Source organism: Onychostoma macrolepis, chromosome 02, assembly GCF_012432095.1.
Source record: "Onychostoma macrolepis isolate SWU-2019 chromosome 02, ASM1243209v1, whole genome shotgun sequence".
Classification (NCBI taxonomy): domain Eukaryota; kingdom Metazoa; phylum Chordata; class Actinopteri; order Cypriniformes; family Cyprinidae; genus Onychostoma; species Onychostoma macrolepis.
In genome coordinates this window covers 7,441,709-7,457,618 of record NC_081156.1, presented here as the reverse complement: position 1 = coordinate 7,457,618, position 15,910 = coordinate 7,441,709, and the positions used below count along the sequence as shown (strand labels likewise).

Sequence of the window (15,910 nt, the reverse complement as noted above, 5' to 3'; positions counted from 1 at the left end):
CACTATCAACAAGTTGTTTATTAACATATTGGCTGTTTATTAGTACTTATAAAGCACATATTAATGTCTTGTTCTGCATGACCATATTCTAGATCCGTTAACCCTACACCATACCTAAACTTAACAGCTACCTTACTAACTATTAATAAGCAGCAAATTAGGAGTTTACTGAGGCAAATATTGTAGTTAGTTAGAGAATTGGACCTTAAAAAAAATGTTGACCAAATGTTTTATGATTTTTGAATAACTTTTTAAAATCAATTTTGGTAACACTTTGCAATAAGGTCTCATTTGTAATTATTAGTAACTCGCTTAACTATAATTAACAAACAATGAACAATATATTTTTACAGCATTTAATAATTTATTTTTTATTATTACTTTTTTTTTTTACATTTTAATATAAATGTCTCTTCAAGCTGATATGCGATGGGAAAAAGAAAGACCTGCAGTCTGCAGCATGTCCTCATACCATCCACTCACAATAATTTCATCTGTCTAGAACAAACACAAAAGCCTAAAAGTAAAATAATGGCTAGTAGTTACCGTCTGGCAAAATACATTACTACTTCTGAAAAAAAAAAAAAAACTCGAAATCATAAGCATATGTTAAACCATTTTATATAAATATGAAAAATATGAAATGCAGAAGGCGATACTCTAATTTGAATTTGAAATCCTTAAACACGCATAATTATTTTAAGCACAGGATGTCTTGCAAATGTCTTGGAAAAGTACTCTTTCTGTGTGACGAATGTGCTGCAGTTTATGTCATGTTTCATTACGGCTTGAATCTAAAACTGAACACTGAAATGTCCAACACATATTCCCATTGTGTGAGAACCGACTGTTGAGAGTCTGACATCCAGATTCCTCAGCATTCACTCCAGCTCGGACATAAACATCCTTAACTGTTTCATGCTGCGAGACAGAAGTGACTTAACACAAGTAAAATAAGCCTGTGATGAGAAGAAAATAATACAGCAGTCTGGCTATGACAATAGGCCGCCAAAACGGTTATTTAAAATGCGTTTGAGACGGGGCACCGGGGAATGAAGTGACCACAGTGAAAGGAAACTGAGGTTACCATAAAAATGAAAGCCTTTCACACACTCTATTCCCAGATCTCTATTTAGTGTGGCAAATCACCCAAAAGGGATTACACACAACTGCGCTATGCTATTTTCCAGGGAAACTTGTGGCTACATTTAGCAGCTCTTTTCTGATGTTGCAATGCCAACGTATCTTTCAGACACCACGACATTAGGTCATTAAGCAAGGATAAGACACAGAAAACTGTGATTCAATTATTCATTTACATCACCACTGGTAACACTTCATTATCGCTTTCATTAATAAATCATTAAACATTGTATAATGTGTTGGTAGACGTCCACTAATGGACTTATTGAACATTACATAATGAAGCAAGAATATAAATGCTCTTAAATGATCATGCTCTACTCAAATTTTCGTACAGTAGTACAAAAGTACAATTCTTATTAAGGTACTAAATAATTAACAGTAAATGTTTATATAGATTGGGTACTGCAAATGCAAGAACAAACAATTAATAAATGATTTGTAAAGATACACAAGTAGCAGAAAAAATGCAAATATGTCAACTTTACAGACTCTGGTTATGAGATAATGAATCATGTTTTCATTTGATTTGTAAAGTTTACCACATCAGATATGTCAGCATAAATTGTGTTCAAATTTGGCAAGATTTTGACAACTTTTGTAAATGTAAAAGGTGCATTAGATGGTTTATAAATCATTTTAATCAGTTTAAACAGTCAGTTTAATGGTATTTTTAAGCGTGCAAATGCACATGTTAATTAGTGTATAACATCTGTTCAAATTATTTGTAGATTTTTAAAAACTGCATGATCATAAATTGAATTTGTAATAACATTATAAGTATTTTATTACAAAGTCATTATATGAATAAAGTTTATTAGTAAATATTTACAAGCATATTATTTCACAGTTACAGCAATTTGAATATATATTAACAAACGATTTGTTAAGAATGAAATCATTTTTGTTAATGATTCATTTGATTAAAATCATTTGTACGTTTTTAAAAGTGCATAATCATTTATGAATTAAACCTTTAATAATAACATTATTAAACATAATTCATTATGCATTATATAATGTTCAAGTTCATAAGTAAACATTTAGAGTACAAGAACAGTATCTCATATTTGTAACTATTTGAATATAAACTAATGATCTGTTGAATATTATATAATGTTTATTAATGAAAGTTATTATAAAGTGTTACCTCAGCACTCAACAATGTTCACAGAAGTCTCACAATGCCAAATGTTTTAGCAAAAGCATACATAAATGTCAGATAAAAAATGTGTCAATCATTTTGTTAGATAAATAGTTTATTATTATACTGTTACATTGCCACTAAATAAGCTGTTTGACTTTGTAGGGAGATGAACAAGAAGGAAAGAAACATGAAACTGCACTGCACAAAGCACTTATTTTTTAAAGATTAAATCCCTTTAATGCACATCACGTCATATACTGTAACAGCCAGTTTTTGGTAAGAAGGAACTTAGTAGGAAGACTTGAGGGCGGCATATTCCCAGTAAACAACAACAATCTTATTGTTCTTTCAGCACAATGACAATAAAGATATTGAATTTAATCTTGAAATTGTTACTTAATGTTTTCTAAGACGGAGAGCATTTTTCCTGTGTGTGTGTGTGTGTGTGTGTGTATGTGTGTGTACCTGTTTTTCTATTCAGGGGGGGACTTAAACCTGAATACACATAGACTCATGGGGTATCGTGTCACGGTTGGGACCTAAATTGAGGTCTCCACAGGTAAACAAGCTAATAAATCACACAGAATGAAGTGTTTTGAAAATCTAAAAATGCCTGTAGTTTCCTGTAAGGGGTAGGGTTAGTTGTAGGGTTGGTGTACGTTGATAGAATATATGGTCTGTACAGTAGAAAAAGCATTAGACTGTGTGTGTGTGTGTGTGTGTGTGTGTGTTTAAAGCAGGACGCTGACAGACAGCTGCCTATCTTGGTAAACATCTTAAATAACGACGTGTCAGGACAGTGTAACAGAAACTAATCAATTCTGTTGGCTTTGGCTCTGTCTGATGAAGTGTTGCTCAGAGATCCAGTTTAATCAATGCCAGTTCATTTTAGCCTCATCCTGACTGCATGTGTCTCAGTCAAGCGCCTCGGTGCCGGAGGCCTGACCCCAGATCACGTCCCTACAGACACACATGTATCGACAACTGCTGGCAATGCTAAATTGACCTGAGAGTGAGCATAACTCAGTGACAGTGGATGTCTATGTTTGCCACCTTGGAGAGATTAGTAGTCTGTTACTCTCAATTTTGTTTATTTTTTTTTTTTATAATAGGACATTTTTGACTTACCAGTGATTTTATGTTTGGACTTGATGGCTCGCTCACATTTTCGTTTTGCGTTGAACAGAAGATAGATTTGTTCTTCTTTAGTGAGGACATCATCAGCATCAACCTGTACAGACACACAAAATATATAATTTAGTATAATTCAGAATTGATTATCATGGGTATAATTTACCCTTATGTGGGCATATTGATTAATATTTACTTAAAATACTCAATGTAATTATTCATTCAAAAATGCTCTGAATAATCAGTTTATGAACTATCAAAATAACTCATCCTTAATTCTAACTCATACTTTATGTGAGATTATGTAAATTCATTTAAGATTATGTAGATTAACTAGAATATTTGGTAACAATTTACTTAAAGCCACTACGAATAATGTATTTTAAAGGTGTTCATAATGTGTGATGTAATGCATTACATAATTTCATAAATAATTGTAACCAAAGTTAAAATGCATTAGAATATTTGAAGGTTTGTTTGTAATGTGTTTTAATGTATCATACTTTCTAAAAGTGTAAAAAATAAATAGATAAGTATTATAATGTATTATAACTGTGTATAATTCATGAGCTCTTATAATGCATTATAAGGTACATTACAAGGCATAATCAATGCATTAAAACTACTTTTATAATGAATTATATAAAGAGTCTTTAAGCAAAATGTCACAGAATAATATATATGATTGACAGAATGACAGAATATTATTTATGTTTAAATAAATAAAATATACACATACAAATCAGGAATACATTGTTACAGTTATATAATTTTTTCAAATTGTGTTAGTGCTACACTGAAAAAAAAAGAAAAAGAAAGAAAGAAAGAAAGAAAAAAGAAAGCGCAAGTAACCTTGAATTAAATGTGAAATTTGAAGTAGAAAGACTGAAATATTAGTTTCTTCTAAAATGGACTTTAATAATCTTTGTTTTATTTGCAATATTGAATATATATATATATATATAATAATAATAATATATATATATATATATATATATATATATATATATATTTGTTTTAAATCATACTTAAGTTTTAACTGCAATTTCTGAAGGTCTGATTGGAAAAACTCCCACCCCAGAGTCATGCTACATTCACAATCATTAGATTTCTTGCACATAATAAACAATTTTTTTTATTTTATTTTTTTTTTTTACTCATTTAAATATTTCATTAAAGACAGACAGATGTGCTGGGGATATTTGTGGTTGCTTGATGGATAGCTAGGAAGTGTGTGTCACCATATTCATAAAATGAACTATAATTTTCTTAACTGCATCACAAACTTCAAAATGATAAGATAAATTCAGTTTGGCCCATGATGGATACAGCAGCACCCCAAAAAGTATTTGGACTTAAAAATGTATGAATGTATGTAGAAAGAAAATATCACAGTCTCACTACTTTTGAGGAAAGATAGCACAAGCACATTTTTCAACAATAGATATACTGTTTATCAAAATTAAGATAAACGTATTGTGATACTTTGTGGCTGTCAAACGCTAGTGGAAAATGTCCATGTGATAAATTACTGTAAACCTGTTCTTACTCTGCTAGGACTTTTGAGTGAACTTGAGGGCAACTGACTACACACACTCACTACACACACACACACACACACACAGAAATCACAGTCAAACTAGTCGATTAAAAGTAATTGCAATTCATTTTAAATTTATAATAATTTAAGATTATTAGCATCCAGCACCCATGACTCTATACAGGTTTGGAAAACGGATGGATGAATGGATTATTAAGTCTGGTTTAATACCAGATGCTTTCTAAGGTCACTCTGCGCACTTATTTGTAGCGCATATTTTCTGAGAGATGTGAAAAGATATTTTGTTCCTCTAGTGATAAACAAATCCCACAGCAGTCTTATATCAGGGAGACAAACACAAAACCAACTCTATGCTTTTAATAAATCCAGCTATTTTTATCTTTTTAATATCAGTGCACAGTCCTTGCTAACAAAAGCTTTGTCAAGTAAACAAAAAGAACAATGCACAATATCTCTATAGTTTATGCACTTCATATCCAAGTTGGGTTTTAGTAACGGAAAGTGCTATAATATATTCGTATATCCACTCTGTCACAAAAGTGCAAAGTTTACTTTTAAAAACTGAATAAAGATATAGTAATTATTAGAATAATATTAGATATTTTACTGAGTGCCTAGACAAGAGCTAAATAAGATTTGCAGTGGTGTTTCAGCTGAGTAGCAGACATGATTCATCTGCACTAAGATGTGATGCCAGTGCAGGTGTGACTTGAATTTGGCTTCTTTTCTCTAAAATGTCTTCTAATGTTACAGTATGCCAGAAATGCCATCATTTCTACACAAGAACAACAGTTTTTCAGCGGGAAACCTGGAATTATCAAAGATACCCCAGTTGGTGGAAAGTAACTAGATGGAAGTTACTGATTTTCGATTTTCAGTGTTGCATTTCAGTAATATTTAGATGTTGACCATCAGAGTTTATAGTAAACTAATGCTACAGTTTTCTGTATGTCAGATTATTAGGTTAGTTTATTCAGTCATGCTAATCCACTGGAACAACAGAAACAAGCGTTCATTGTTAATATGTTTACTTTTTTCGGATTCTGAATTTTATTTCCTTCTTTAATGCATGATGTGTCATAATAACTTGCCAACTCTGAAAGATGAGCATACCAAGTGCACTTAAAGGCAGCATGTCTGTACCACTAAAATGGCCAAAAAATTTAAACAGATTTGCTTGAGGGCGGAGTTTTGGTTCACAGATTTTTGTTTGGATTCCCTAGACACAGACACGTGGATTTTGGTCGACTGGTAAAAGTCATTTTCACAAAAAGCTAAAAATTAATGTTTTGTAAACTTTTTTTTGGGGAACAAATGAGTAAAACGGTTATACCTGACTGAAACGATTAAACAAATTATAAGTCATGGGAATTCTTCATTTGTAGCCAAAAACTGTGAAGTTAATTAAATAAATTCAAACTTAGAAGCGCTATTCATTTTATGTCTACAATAATAGTGGATCTTAATTATCAAATGCAAACATATTATGGTAATGCTTTTATAGATGTGAAAATGGATTGTGAATACAGCTTCCAAAGATAAAAATAATATTAGCAACACTTTAGATTAGGGAACACATATTCATTATAAACTAGGAGGAGTTTTTTCCTCAAAAGTTTTTTCCTAATCTGCTGTTTATTGATAGTACTTTATTGTATTGATAGGTACTCATGCAAAATAAGATGTGTATGACATAATGTGTGGTTTATAAGTAATAATAAACAGCCAATATGCTAGTAATATGCATGCTAATATGCAACTTGTTAATAGTAGGACTGTCAGTCAATTAAAATTGTTAATCAAATTAATTACATGGTGCAGCGATTAATTAATCTAATTCACTGATTCTCAAAGTGTGGTATGGGCTCCATCTAGTGGTACGCAGACGAATCACTGAATTAAATATAAATTAATGTTAAAACACTTTTAAAAAGTTTGCAAAGGTGGCTAAATGATGCCTGTGTTGATTTTTTGATCAATACTGTACTTTTTTTTTTTTACTTTACATTTAAGTGCAGTGCTTTTTTATTTTTTAAAGTAAAGTATTGTTTTTATTTAACTTTTAGGTACAGCACATTTTAATTCAATCATTTAAGTTTTTTATTTACCTGTCTGTAAGCACAGTGCAGTGTTAATGTTCAAATTGTATTTACAATGTTTAAAGTGGCCAACAATAATAAATATTGTTATTAGGAATAAAACTGCCTGTTTTTGAACTGTGCAGAGCTGTACATAAATAATTAGGCCTACTACGCTACTGTATTTTAATATTGGTCATTATGGTGGTACTTGGATAGCCAAATATTTTCTGAGATGGTATTTAGTGTAAAAAGTTTGAGAACCACTGATCTAATTAATTGCAAACTAAATTTGGCTGTGAAAATACCCACAAAAGATTATTTCAAGCTATTATTGTGTTAAATGAGAAAGTATGAGACAGTAAATATTACAAATAGTAACTTTAGAAAGCAATATTTGATTTGATTCAACATAAAATTTATTACACATAAATATTTAGGTTACCATGGCCTAACATAAACTATGGAACATAAAAGATAATTTAAAGGTGACATATCATGAATATCTGTCTTTTCCAGGTTTTAAGTGCTATAATCAGGTCCCCGGTGCAGCTACCAACCAAGGAAACGTGAAAAAGAGTAACCCAGCAACTTTGTTTTGGTAAGCCTTTTTCTGAAAGCATCTGAAAAAACGAGCGTGTCAGATTTCGCTCCTCTAGTGACATTGCAAAGGGATCTCATTATAATATTACCGCCCCTTAATCTGTAAGTGCCATGGCGAAAGTTTAAGCAAAACATGCTAAATGCTCTGTCTTTGGCTGCACAAACGAGCACAGAACACTATTTAGAGTCCCAGCCTCAGAGGAGACAAGAGAGCAGTGGAATTATTGATTTATTTACCGTATATTGAAATATATTCTCAGTATTTTTTGCAATGCAATGAAAGTCACTGGTAACCAAAACAGCTTTGTTACCAAGTCTTCAATATACCTTCTTTAATGTTGCACAGATACAAATTTTGTCGCGTTAGTGCGTTAAACTGACAGCCCTAGTTAATAGTGAAGAGTGTCCTCTAATCTGAAGTGTTACCAATATTATTTTTGTCTTTTCAAAGCTGCATTCAAAATCCATTTGGCTCAAATACGTGAGGGGGCCCGTCTGTTTCAACATTTGAACCTGAACATTTCCAATCAAGATCTGAGCTGAGAGACTTCACCACAGCCATAATTAGATGATCTCTTTTCTTGAACAAGCTATGATTATGGGAGAACCACCTATTTAAAATCATCATCATTTACCAAAACCAAAAGAATGTGCTATTTATAGATGACAAATGGCCACATCAGGCCCTCAGAGATTATAGTATATCACCTGCAAAGCTTGTTAATAATGTCAGTGTCACTGCTTATAAGATCAAATGAATATTTCTTATGTTGACACGGTGAAAATGAACCCTGGATTTGAGTGTCAACATTGATTACATCCAGCTGAGTTCCAGTTACTGTTTAGTTTGCAGTACATTGATTTCCTTTTGAGGGAAGGTGTCAGTGCCTGCACTGCCTTGATAGACCTGCTTGGCTGGAGTTTCTTTCTTTGCATGTATTCACTGGTTCTGTTTAACATAGCATACTACACAGTACACATGAAGTGTGCACAGTATACTAATTTTCTGCATGCACAGATTGAACGGATAACTTACTCAGTTTGCTGTAATGTGCAATTAGCAGAGCATACTATACTGGGTACTGTATCCCACAATGCAATGTGCTCTACCTGATAATCCATTTCCAGCAAGGAGGACAATATAAAATCTTGAACAAAACTTTCCATTAGCCTTCACATTCATTTCAATGGCACTTTCTTGGCTGATGATTTGAAATCTGTCATCTTATATATATATAGTTTATTATATTAAAATTATATAATTATATATATATATATATATATATATATATATATATATATGTGTGTGTGACATTAAAATAATGCAATACATTTTTAGGTTACATCTATTACTGTTTTTCCTGTATAGTAAGGGAACTTACCATGAACCAATTAACAGATTTTTATTGTAGCATTTCTATAGTCTTTTATAAAATCAACCAGTATTGTTATACATTGGTATTTTAAGGCATTACTGGAAAGCAGATTTCCATAATCACAGAAACGTCTTAAATTGGTGGATCTCACTTCAGAATTATGGGGGGAAAATTGACTTGTGACCTCTAGGGTAACATATACTGTCATTGAACTTTGTATGGTATACTTTTATCTATGAAAAAACATGAATAGGATTTTTATAGAAGATGAACCGTACTGCTGCACTCTATTGAGAGACACCTGAACAGAAAAAGTGCTGAAGGCTGCATCCAGATTCACGAGAGTGAATATTTCATTATAAGGCAGGCTTGTTTTCATTCTTCAAAGGTATGGTATATAATTTTTTGGATGATACAGTACTTTCTTTTATATTTTGAGTAGAGAAGCAAGTCATTCTTTGGCTGATTTCTCCTGAAAAGTCTAAACACTGTGGCTTTGTGGAGCTATCAAAACATTGATGTACCCAACACATCAAAACTGCCTCAACCAACACTGTTTATTCAGTGAATTGTAACTGTTACTTCATTGCATTGCAAGCATTAGAATATGTAGTTATTTTTGCCATTCCAAAAATACAGAAATTACACACTTTATTTTTAATCAGTAATGTCAGACCATAATTACTGTTTTTTTTCCGGGTCAATATTGTGATTGCTGTTTAAAGCTATCCAAATGTTGCTCTTATTTGTTCTGTGTATCCTGAATTGAGGAATCATTTGCACCTGATATTTGGTATTCATGAAGAAATATAATTAGAAGTTGCATGATTGACATTCTTACATGTCTTTAAGACAATAATCATGGTGGATAAATTTGAAAATCTGAAAGTTTGACATGCATGCAGTAGCACTAATTTAGGCATTAGGTCAACATTTTTTTTTTGTCTGAAAACATTTACCTTTCACAGTACACGACAGTAAACATTTTATACTTGTATAAGCACAGTAGCCAGACAGGGTTTCATTAAATTAAATCACAATATTTTCCAAATGGCCAGGCCAAAATCCAAAACTAATGACATGAATAGCATGTCTTTTATCTTATGACTGAATGGATGAGTGACTCTCGACTCTACTGTGCACTGTTTGGATATTATAATGAGACCACTGTCTCACAGCTTTTTTTAATGAAATTTTAAAAAGGTAGACAAATCAGAGATGATTAAAAAAATCTATATCCTTGGATAAGAAAAGAGGACATAAATGGAATGTTTTTAAATTGCTGAAGGTCCATTTTCATAAAATGTCATAGACTGAGAGTTAAAGGGAAATGTAATTAAAACGAGATGCGACTGGGTTATTTGTAGGAATATTGGAATGTATGGCCATTAAAGGGGTCATCGGATGCCCGTTTTCCACAAGTTGATGTGATTCTTTAGGGAAAGTCTATAACATACTTTGGTTAAAATTTCTCAATGGTAGTGTAAAAAACACCCTTTTTACACCCTTCAAAAACAGCTCTGTTTTGAGCAAGCTGTTTTAGTCCATGTTGCTTTAAATGTTAATGAGCTCTGCTGACCCCGCCCCTCTCTTCCGTGGGGTGACAAGTAGACTGTAAACTTCAGCCGCGAAACTTTCTAACTAGCACATTATTAGGAAAGGCGATTTGCAAAGATTCATAAAAACCCTTATACTCACTTCTTCTGTAGGTGAGGCTGGATCACCAATGATTTGCGTGAACATAGACACATTAAGGCAAATCGGGGATCGTCACATTCACTTCAAAAATTAAAGTAACGTTAATTCACTGCGTCTTCAGCGGCTCAGATGTGTGGGAGTTAATGACGACTGCTATATTCATTATTACATCCAACAACAAAACACCTCAATCGTTTAAGACATTCTTGTCTTCCCCTGCACAATGGCGGACAGCTCTCAGCTCACTCAGGGCGGGTCTAAGGTAAGACGGCCTTATCAATCAACTATTCTGGGAGGGGCCTGTACAGAACTACGTCATTCTGACAGGAATAAATTAGGGATTTTTTTAAAAAACCACTGGGTGGATTTGTATCATTATAGGGTGGATGTGTACACACACTTCCAACACACATTTATGTTCAAACAACATGTAAAGTGAATTTTGCATCCGATGACCCCTTTAAAGGAATAGTTCAGCCAAAATAAAAATTTATTACACTGGTGAAAAATAAATATACTAAAATGTACAGTATTTAAAATACAATTATTTCATGCTAAGTATACTACAAATGAATTTACATATTTATGTACTTGAATTGTACTTTTAGTATAATAAACTGGTATACGTAAAGTCTGCTAAATTGGAACAACTAATTTTGTGCTTAATGCATTTTAATTGTACAGAAGTAGTGCTGAAGTCCAACTAAACATATACTGAAGTGGAACTACTGCAAGTATACTTCAGGTACACTTTAAATATCTTGTATTTAATGATGGATATTATTCAAAGATCATACAATCCTCATCATTAGTCGTACTCCAAATAGTCTAATTATAATTTTTATATCACTAAGTCTTAAGCGATCTTGTCAGTAAATATGCTAATAGATTTGAACTATATTTAGTATGAAATAAATGTATTTTAAATGTATTACTTTTGTACTAGGGTAACCCTCATGTTGTTCCAAGCGAGTTTCTTTCTTACGTTGAACACCAAAGAAGATATTTTGAAGAATGTTGACAACCAAACAGCTGACTTCCATAGTCAGTGACTACCGTCAACTGTTTGGTTACCTAAGTTCTTCAAAATATAAAAAGATCGGTAACACTTTAAGGATCAATTCTCACTATTAACTAGTTGATCTATTAAAGATCTATTAAAATATGTCTAGATATCTCATTATAACAGCAGAAAGAGCTGTCCAAGCTGAACGCAAAAGAAAAACACATCACATCATGTTCTAAAGAATGGCAGAAAAATCCAGGTTCATCAAAAATATTAAATGGCTTCAATAACCTTAAAGGGGTCCTATTATGCTTTTTTCACTTTTTCAACTTCAATTAATGTGTAATGTTGCTGTAATGTCTGCAAGTTATAAAGCTCAAGGTCCACTCTAAAACAAGACATTCTCTTTAACAGAAAACACTTTTCAAGAATTACAACAAACAGTGGTTTTCCAGTCACAAAACACATGGCCAGCTAACAAATCAGAGCACAATTCATATTTTGGAAGGAGGAGCTTCATCATAACAATAACCAAACAGTGTGTTTGAGACAGACTGGGAAGAGAGGCGCTGCAACAATGTCAAATATGTAAAATCTGATTTTGGAAAAATTCAAGCATACGAAAAATATTCCAGTGCAACCCAAAAAACAAATCCAGGCTTTGTAAAAGGGCATAATAAGACACCTTAAAAGAAAAAAAAAATTAAATAGCCCATATTGTGATCTATTTCTAAGTGAAACGGGACATTATCTGCAAGAAAACAAATGCAGAGCAGGACCTGATTATATTCATCAAGGAACTGATTGGATTGAAAAGGAAATGTGGGCGTCACATTTCAGAACAGAGACAGATGTTTGAAGGAAGGGCTTGTAAATGCTCAAAGTAGGCCGTCGTCCCTGCTGGTGGATGCTGTAACTACACCATCACCAGACAACAGACAGTACACAGCAAGGGATCAGTAAAGAAAACCATCCTCCTACAGTAGTTTCACCAGCTTCCTCCTTTCTCCTTAAGTAGCACAGACAGACTAGACATGCATGTGAATCATCCAAAATAAATAGTAGTCAGCCAACCAAAATTGTCTGCTTCACAGTGGCAATCATAGTCTCCTTCACAGCATCCTTTCCAGGCCTGTTTTTCCAGGCTGGGGATTTCTGACGCCTAAATCTCTGACCCCATTGAGTGGCAGCATCTGTAACTGTAATATTCTATCCATCAATATTTTCTCTTTTCTCAAGTATAGAGGTAAAGGGAAGTCATATTTTGGGCACTGAAAGGGTGCACAGAGGAAAGACATGTATGGCTACGCACAGTAAACAACCACAAATGGAACAACATTTTGCCACAAGCAAACACAGGATAGACACAACTTGTTTGGTGTTCTAGATGGGGGAATATAGAATATTCCAGAATCCAATCCAAACAGCTGAGGATAGAAGACCAAGATATAAATTTGCTCAGTATTGACGTTACGTTATGCAGAGGTTAGTGAGAAACAGGACACAACTAACACATTTCATCAAATCTACATTTAACAAAATAGCAAATAGAGAAACATTTAGGGTAAGATTTATGCCTGCCTTCAGAACAATGTGCATTTACTTTTAAAATGTAACATATTTTGTTATAGGTTTAGCATGTGCAGGACGAATGTGTTATTATAGGAAATAAACTGAAACTTTTGCTGATTTTGTTGTCATGACACAAAATATAAGAGGCCATCTTACTACTGTGGTCTAAAATAGTTTTGACAGTTAACTGAATAAATGATTGACCATGTAAATCCCAATGAAAAGAGATTCATCTGGAAGGTAAATTTATTGTGTGACTTATAGGCATATGTTGTCGCCTGTGCGAATATTCGACTGTGAGATTGGGAGTCGAATCAGGCTCCTCCTATTGAAGCATCGAATCTTCGACTATTCAGGGTCGCCCCTACTACCCAAAAACTAAACTTAACAACTATACTAACTATTAATGAGCAGCAAATTAGGGGTTTATCATGGTAAAAGTCATAGTTAATGGTTTGTTAATGGCGAGAATTGGAGCTTAAAATAAAGTAAATACTCCTAGCTTTCTGCATATTAATAGTTAGTAAGGTAGTCGTTAAGTATGAGATGGATTAAGGTAGAGGTCTTCAACCCTGTTCCTGGGGACCCACTATCCTGAAGAGTTTAGCTACAACCCTAATCAAACACACCTGAAGTGGCCAATCAAGCTCCTCAAGACTGCTTGAAAATTGCAGGCAGGTGTGCTGAAGCCAGTTGGAAATACACTTTCCAGGAAAGTGGGTCCCCAGGAGCAGGGTTGAAGACCTCTGGATTAAGGGATCTAATAATACTGTAAAGCTGTTATACTGTAAATCTGCTTTGACACAATCTGCACTGTAAAAAGTGCTATATAAATAATGGTGACTTGACTTGATCTAGAAAATGTTCATATGTGCTTTATAATTAGTAATAAACAGCCAATATGCCACTAATATGCATGCTAATAAGTAAGTAGTTAATAGTGAGAATTGGTCCTTTAAATAAACTAATAAAACATTACCAGATTCAAGTTCATGAAATTTGCAAGAGTCCATATAATATCACTTCACAGAAATGTTACCACAGGCCCATTTTTCCTAATGTTCTGCTCTTGTTTCCTGATTATTAAATGTCAAATTTACAGTTTGTGAATTCACCCCTTGTCTGTCTCCTAGATTTTATCATTTGAAGGAGTCATTATCAGGGTTTGACTGGTTACCTGGGTTGGCCTGTCAAAACAAAAAGGCCAGAGCTAATGAAAACAAGATGCTTTGTCGAGATACACGGTTTCTGCGAGTGGCTTTATGTTATGGGGTCACTCGAGTCTGACCTCATTTTCTACGCGTCAACTGCTGCTTCCTCAAGAGAGTAACAAGCAGTCATCAAACTCGTCTCGTCGATGGCATTCCTGAGCCTAATTCAATCGGATGTATATCATCCTGATGCCATTCATAGCTGGCTTAAATTACTCAAATAATATTAAATTGAAGCAGAACACAATGCAGGTCCTGCAGAGATACAGAAATAAGACATTGGCTGCGAGGTGTTCCTCAATTGCGCTAAACAGACCTCCGATTGTGAGGCCAATGAGGCTGGCAAACAACACACAATAACTGGCAGGATACTGATCGTCTTTACCGCTCTATCAAGATACTGAGCATAATTCGGGATTAAGCTTTCCCCAGAGGCGGATCACAAGTAATTAGACTGCGCCTCACAATTATTTCTGAAAACTGTTCCCTCTCCATTGGCTTAACTCCCAGCCACCAAAGTAAACATTAGAGTCAAGGGGGAAGCTAAGATATTCGAATTTATAGCATTTCATTCAAAACAGTCTTCTTTTTGTTAAACAGCGCTGGAGGCAGTCCAGGAAGAAAACGAGAAAAATACACAGGGTATAAATACACAAGGCTTTTGCACACCCTGTGTTTGAATGACACCGTGCATTTCTGTCTCAAAAAACGAATGTGTCTTTTCAAGGAAATACCTCAACCAATATTGAGTTTACTGTATTTAGGCTTAAGAGAGTAAAGGATCCAGCTTGGCACTGTGTCATTTTATGATTTTATGAATAGGCTGCTGACTCTGCTTGACTCGTTAATACGAACACAAATATAGTTTCTGCAGATCTGTATGCTGTCATACCTTATTAAGTTAATATTTATAGCAGTATTTACTCAGTGGTATCATAAAAGTAATAATGTGATTGTAACGTGTTGTAGAGGAATAGTTGAAGCATGGCTTTAAAAGTAGCTTGTTTATTACTGAAAACCAAATCCAGAAGTTCCAGGACCAAAAAGCACAGCATCACGGTATACTAGTCAAATCAAACGTATAAGACACGATACAATAAGAACCAACAGAGATTCGTGATGGGTGTTAGGTTTCTCCCATCAAGAAGTAAACAAGACACAGGTGAACATAACCAAGGAAACAGATCAAACACAGGAAAAGAGTCCAATACAACAATGGTACAGAATGCGAATTAGGAGTTCTTGAAAATTTAAACATAAGACTCCTTGGGAAACACAGGAACGCAAGAAACTTGACAGTAATCACTTTAAATGTTTTAAATATATTTTAATGAACGTATAATGTCTTATTGTCTTGTTTTCATTCAAAATGTTAAATACATGT

The 15,910-nt window shown here is 33.6% G+C and overlaps 1 protein-coding gene across 1 annotated transcript in view; it reads right to left on the bottom strand.

Annotated features, from left to right (window-relative positions):
• pth1r (parathyroid hormone 1 receptor) overlaps positions 1-15,910 on the bottom strand; it is a 99,202-nt gene that overhangs the window by 47,866 nt on the left and 35,426 nt on the right. Inside the window, exon 2 of the mRNA XM_058753235.1 lies at positions 3,419-3,521. Within this exon, the coding sequence (XP_058609218.1) occupies positions 3,419-3,521 (103 nt within the window). The remainder of the gene's footprint in view (positions 1-3,418; positions 3,522-15,910) is intronic.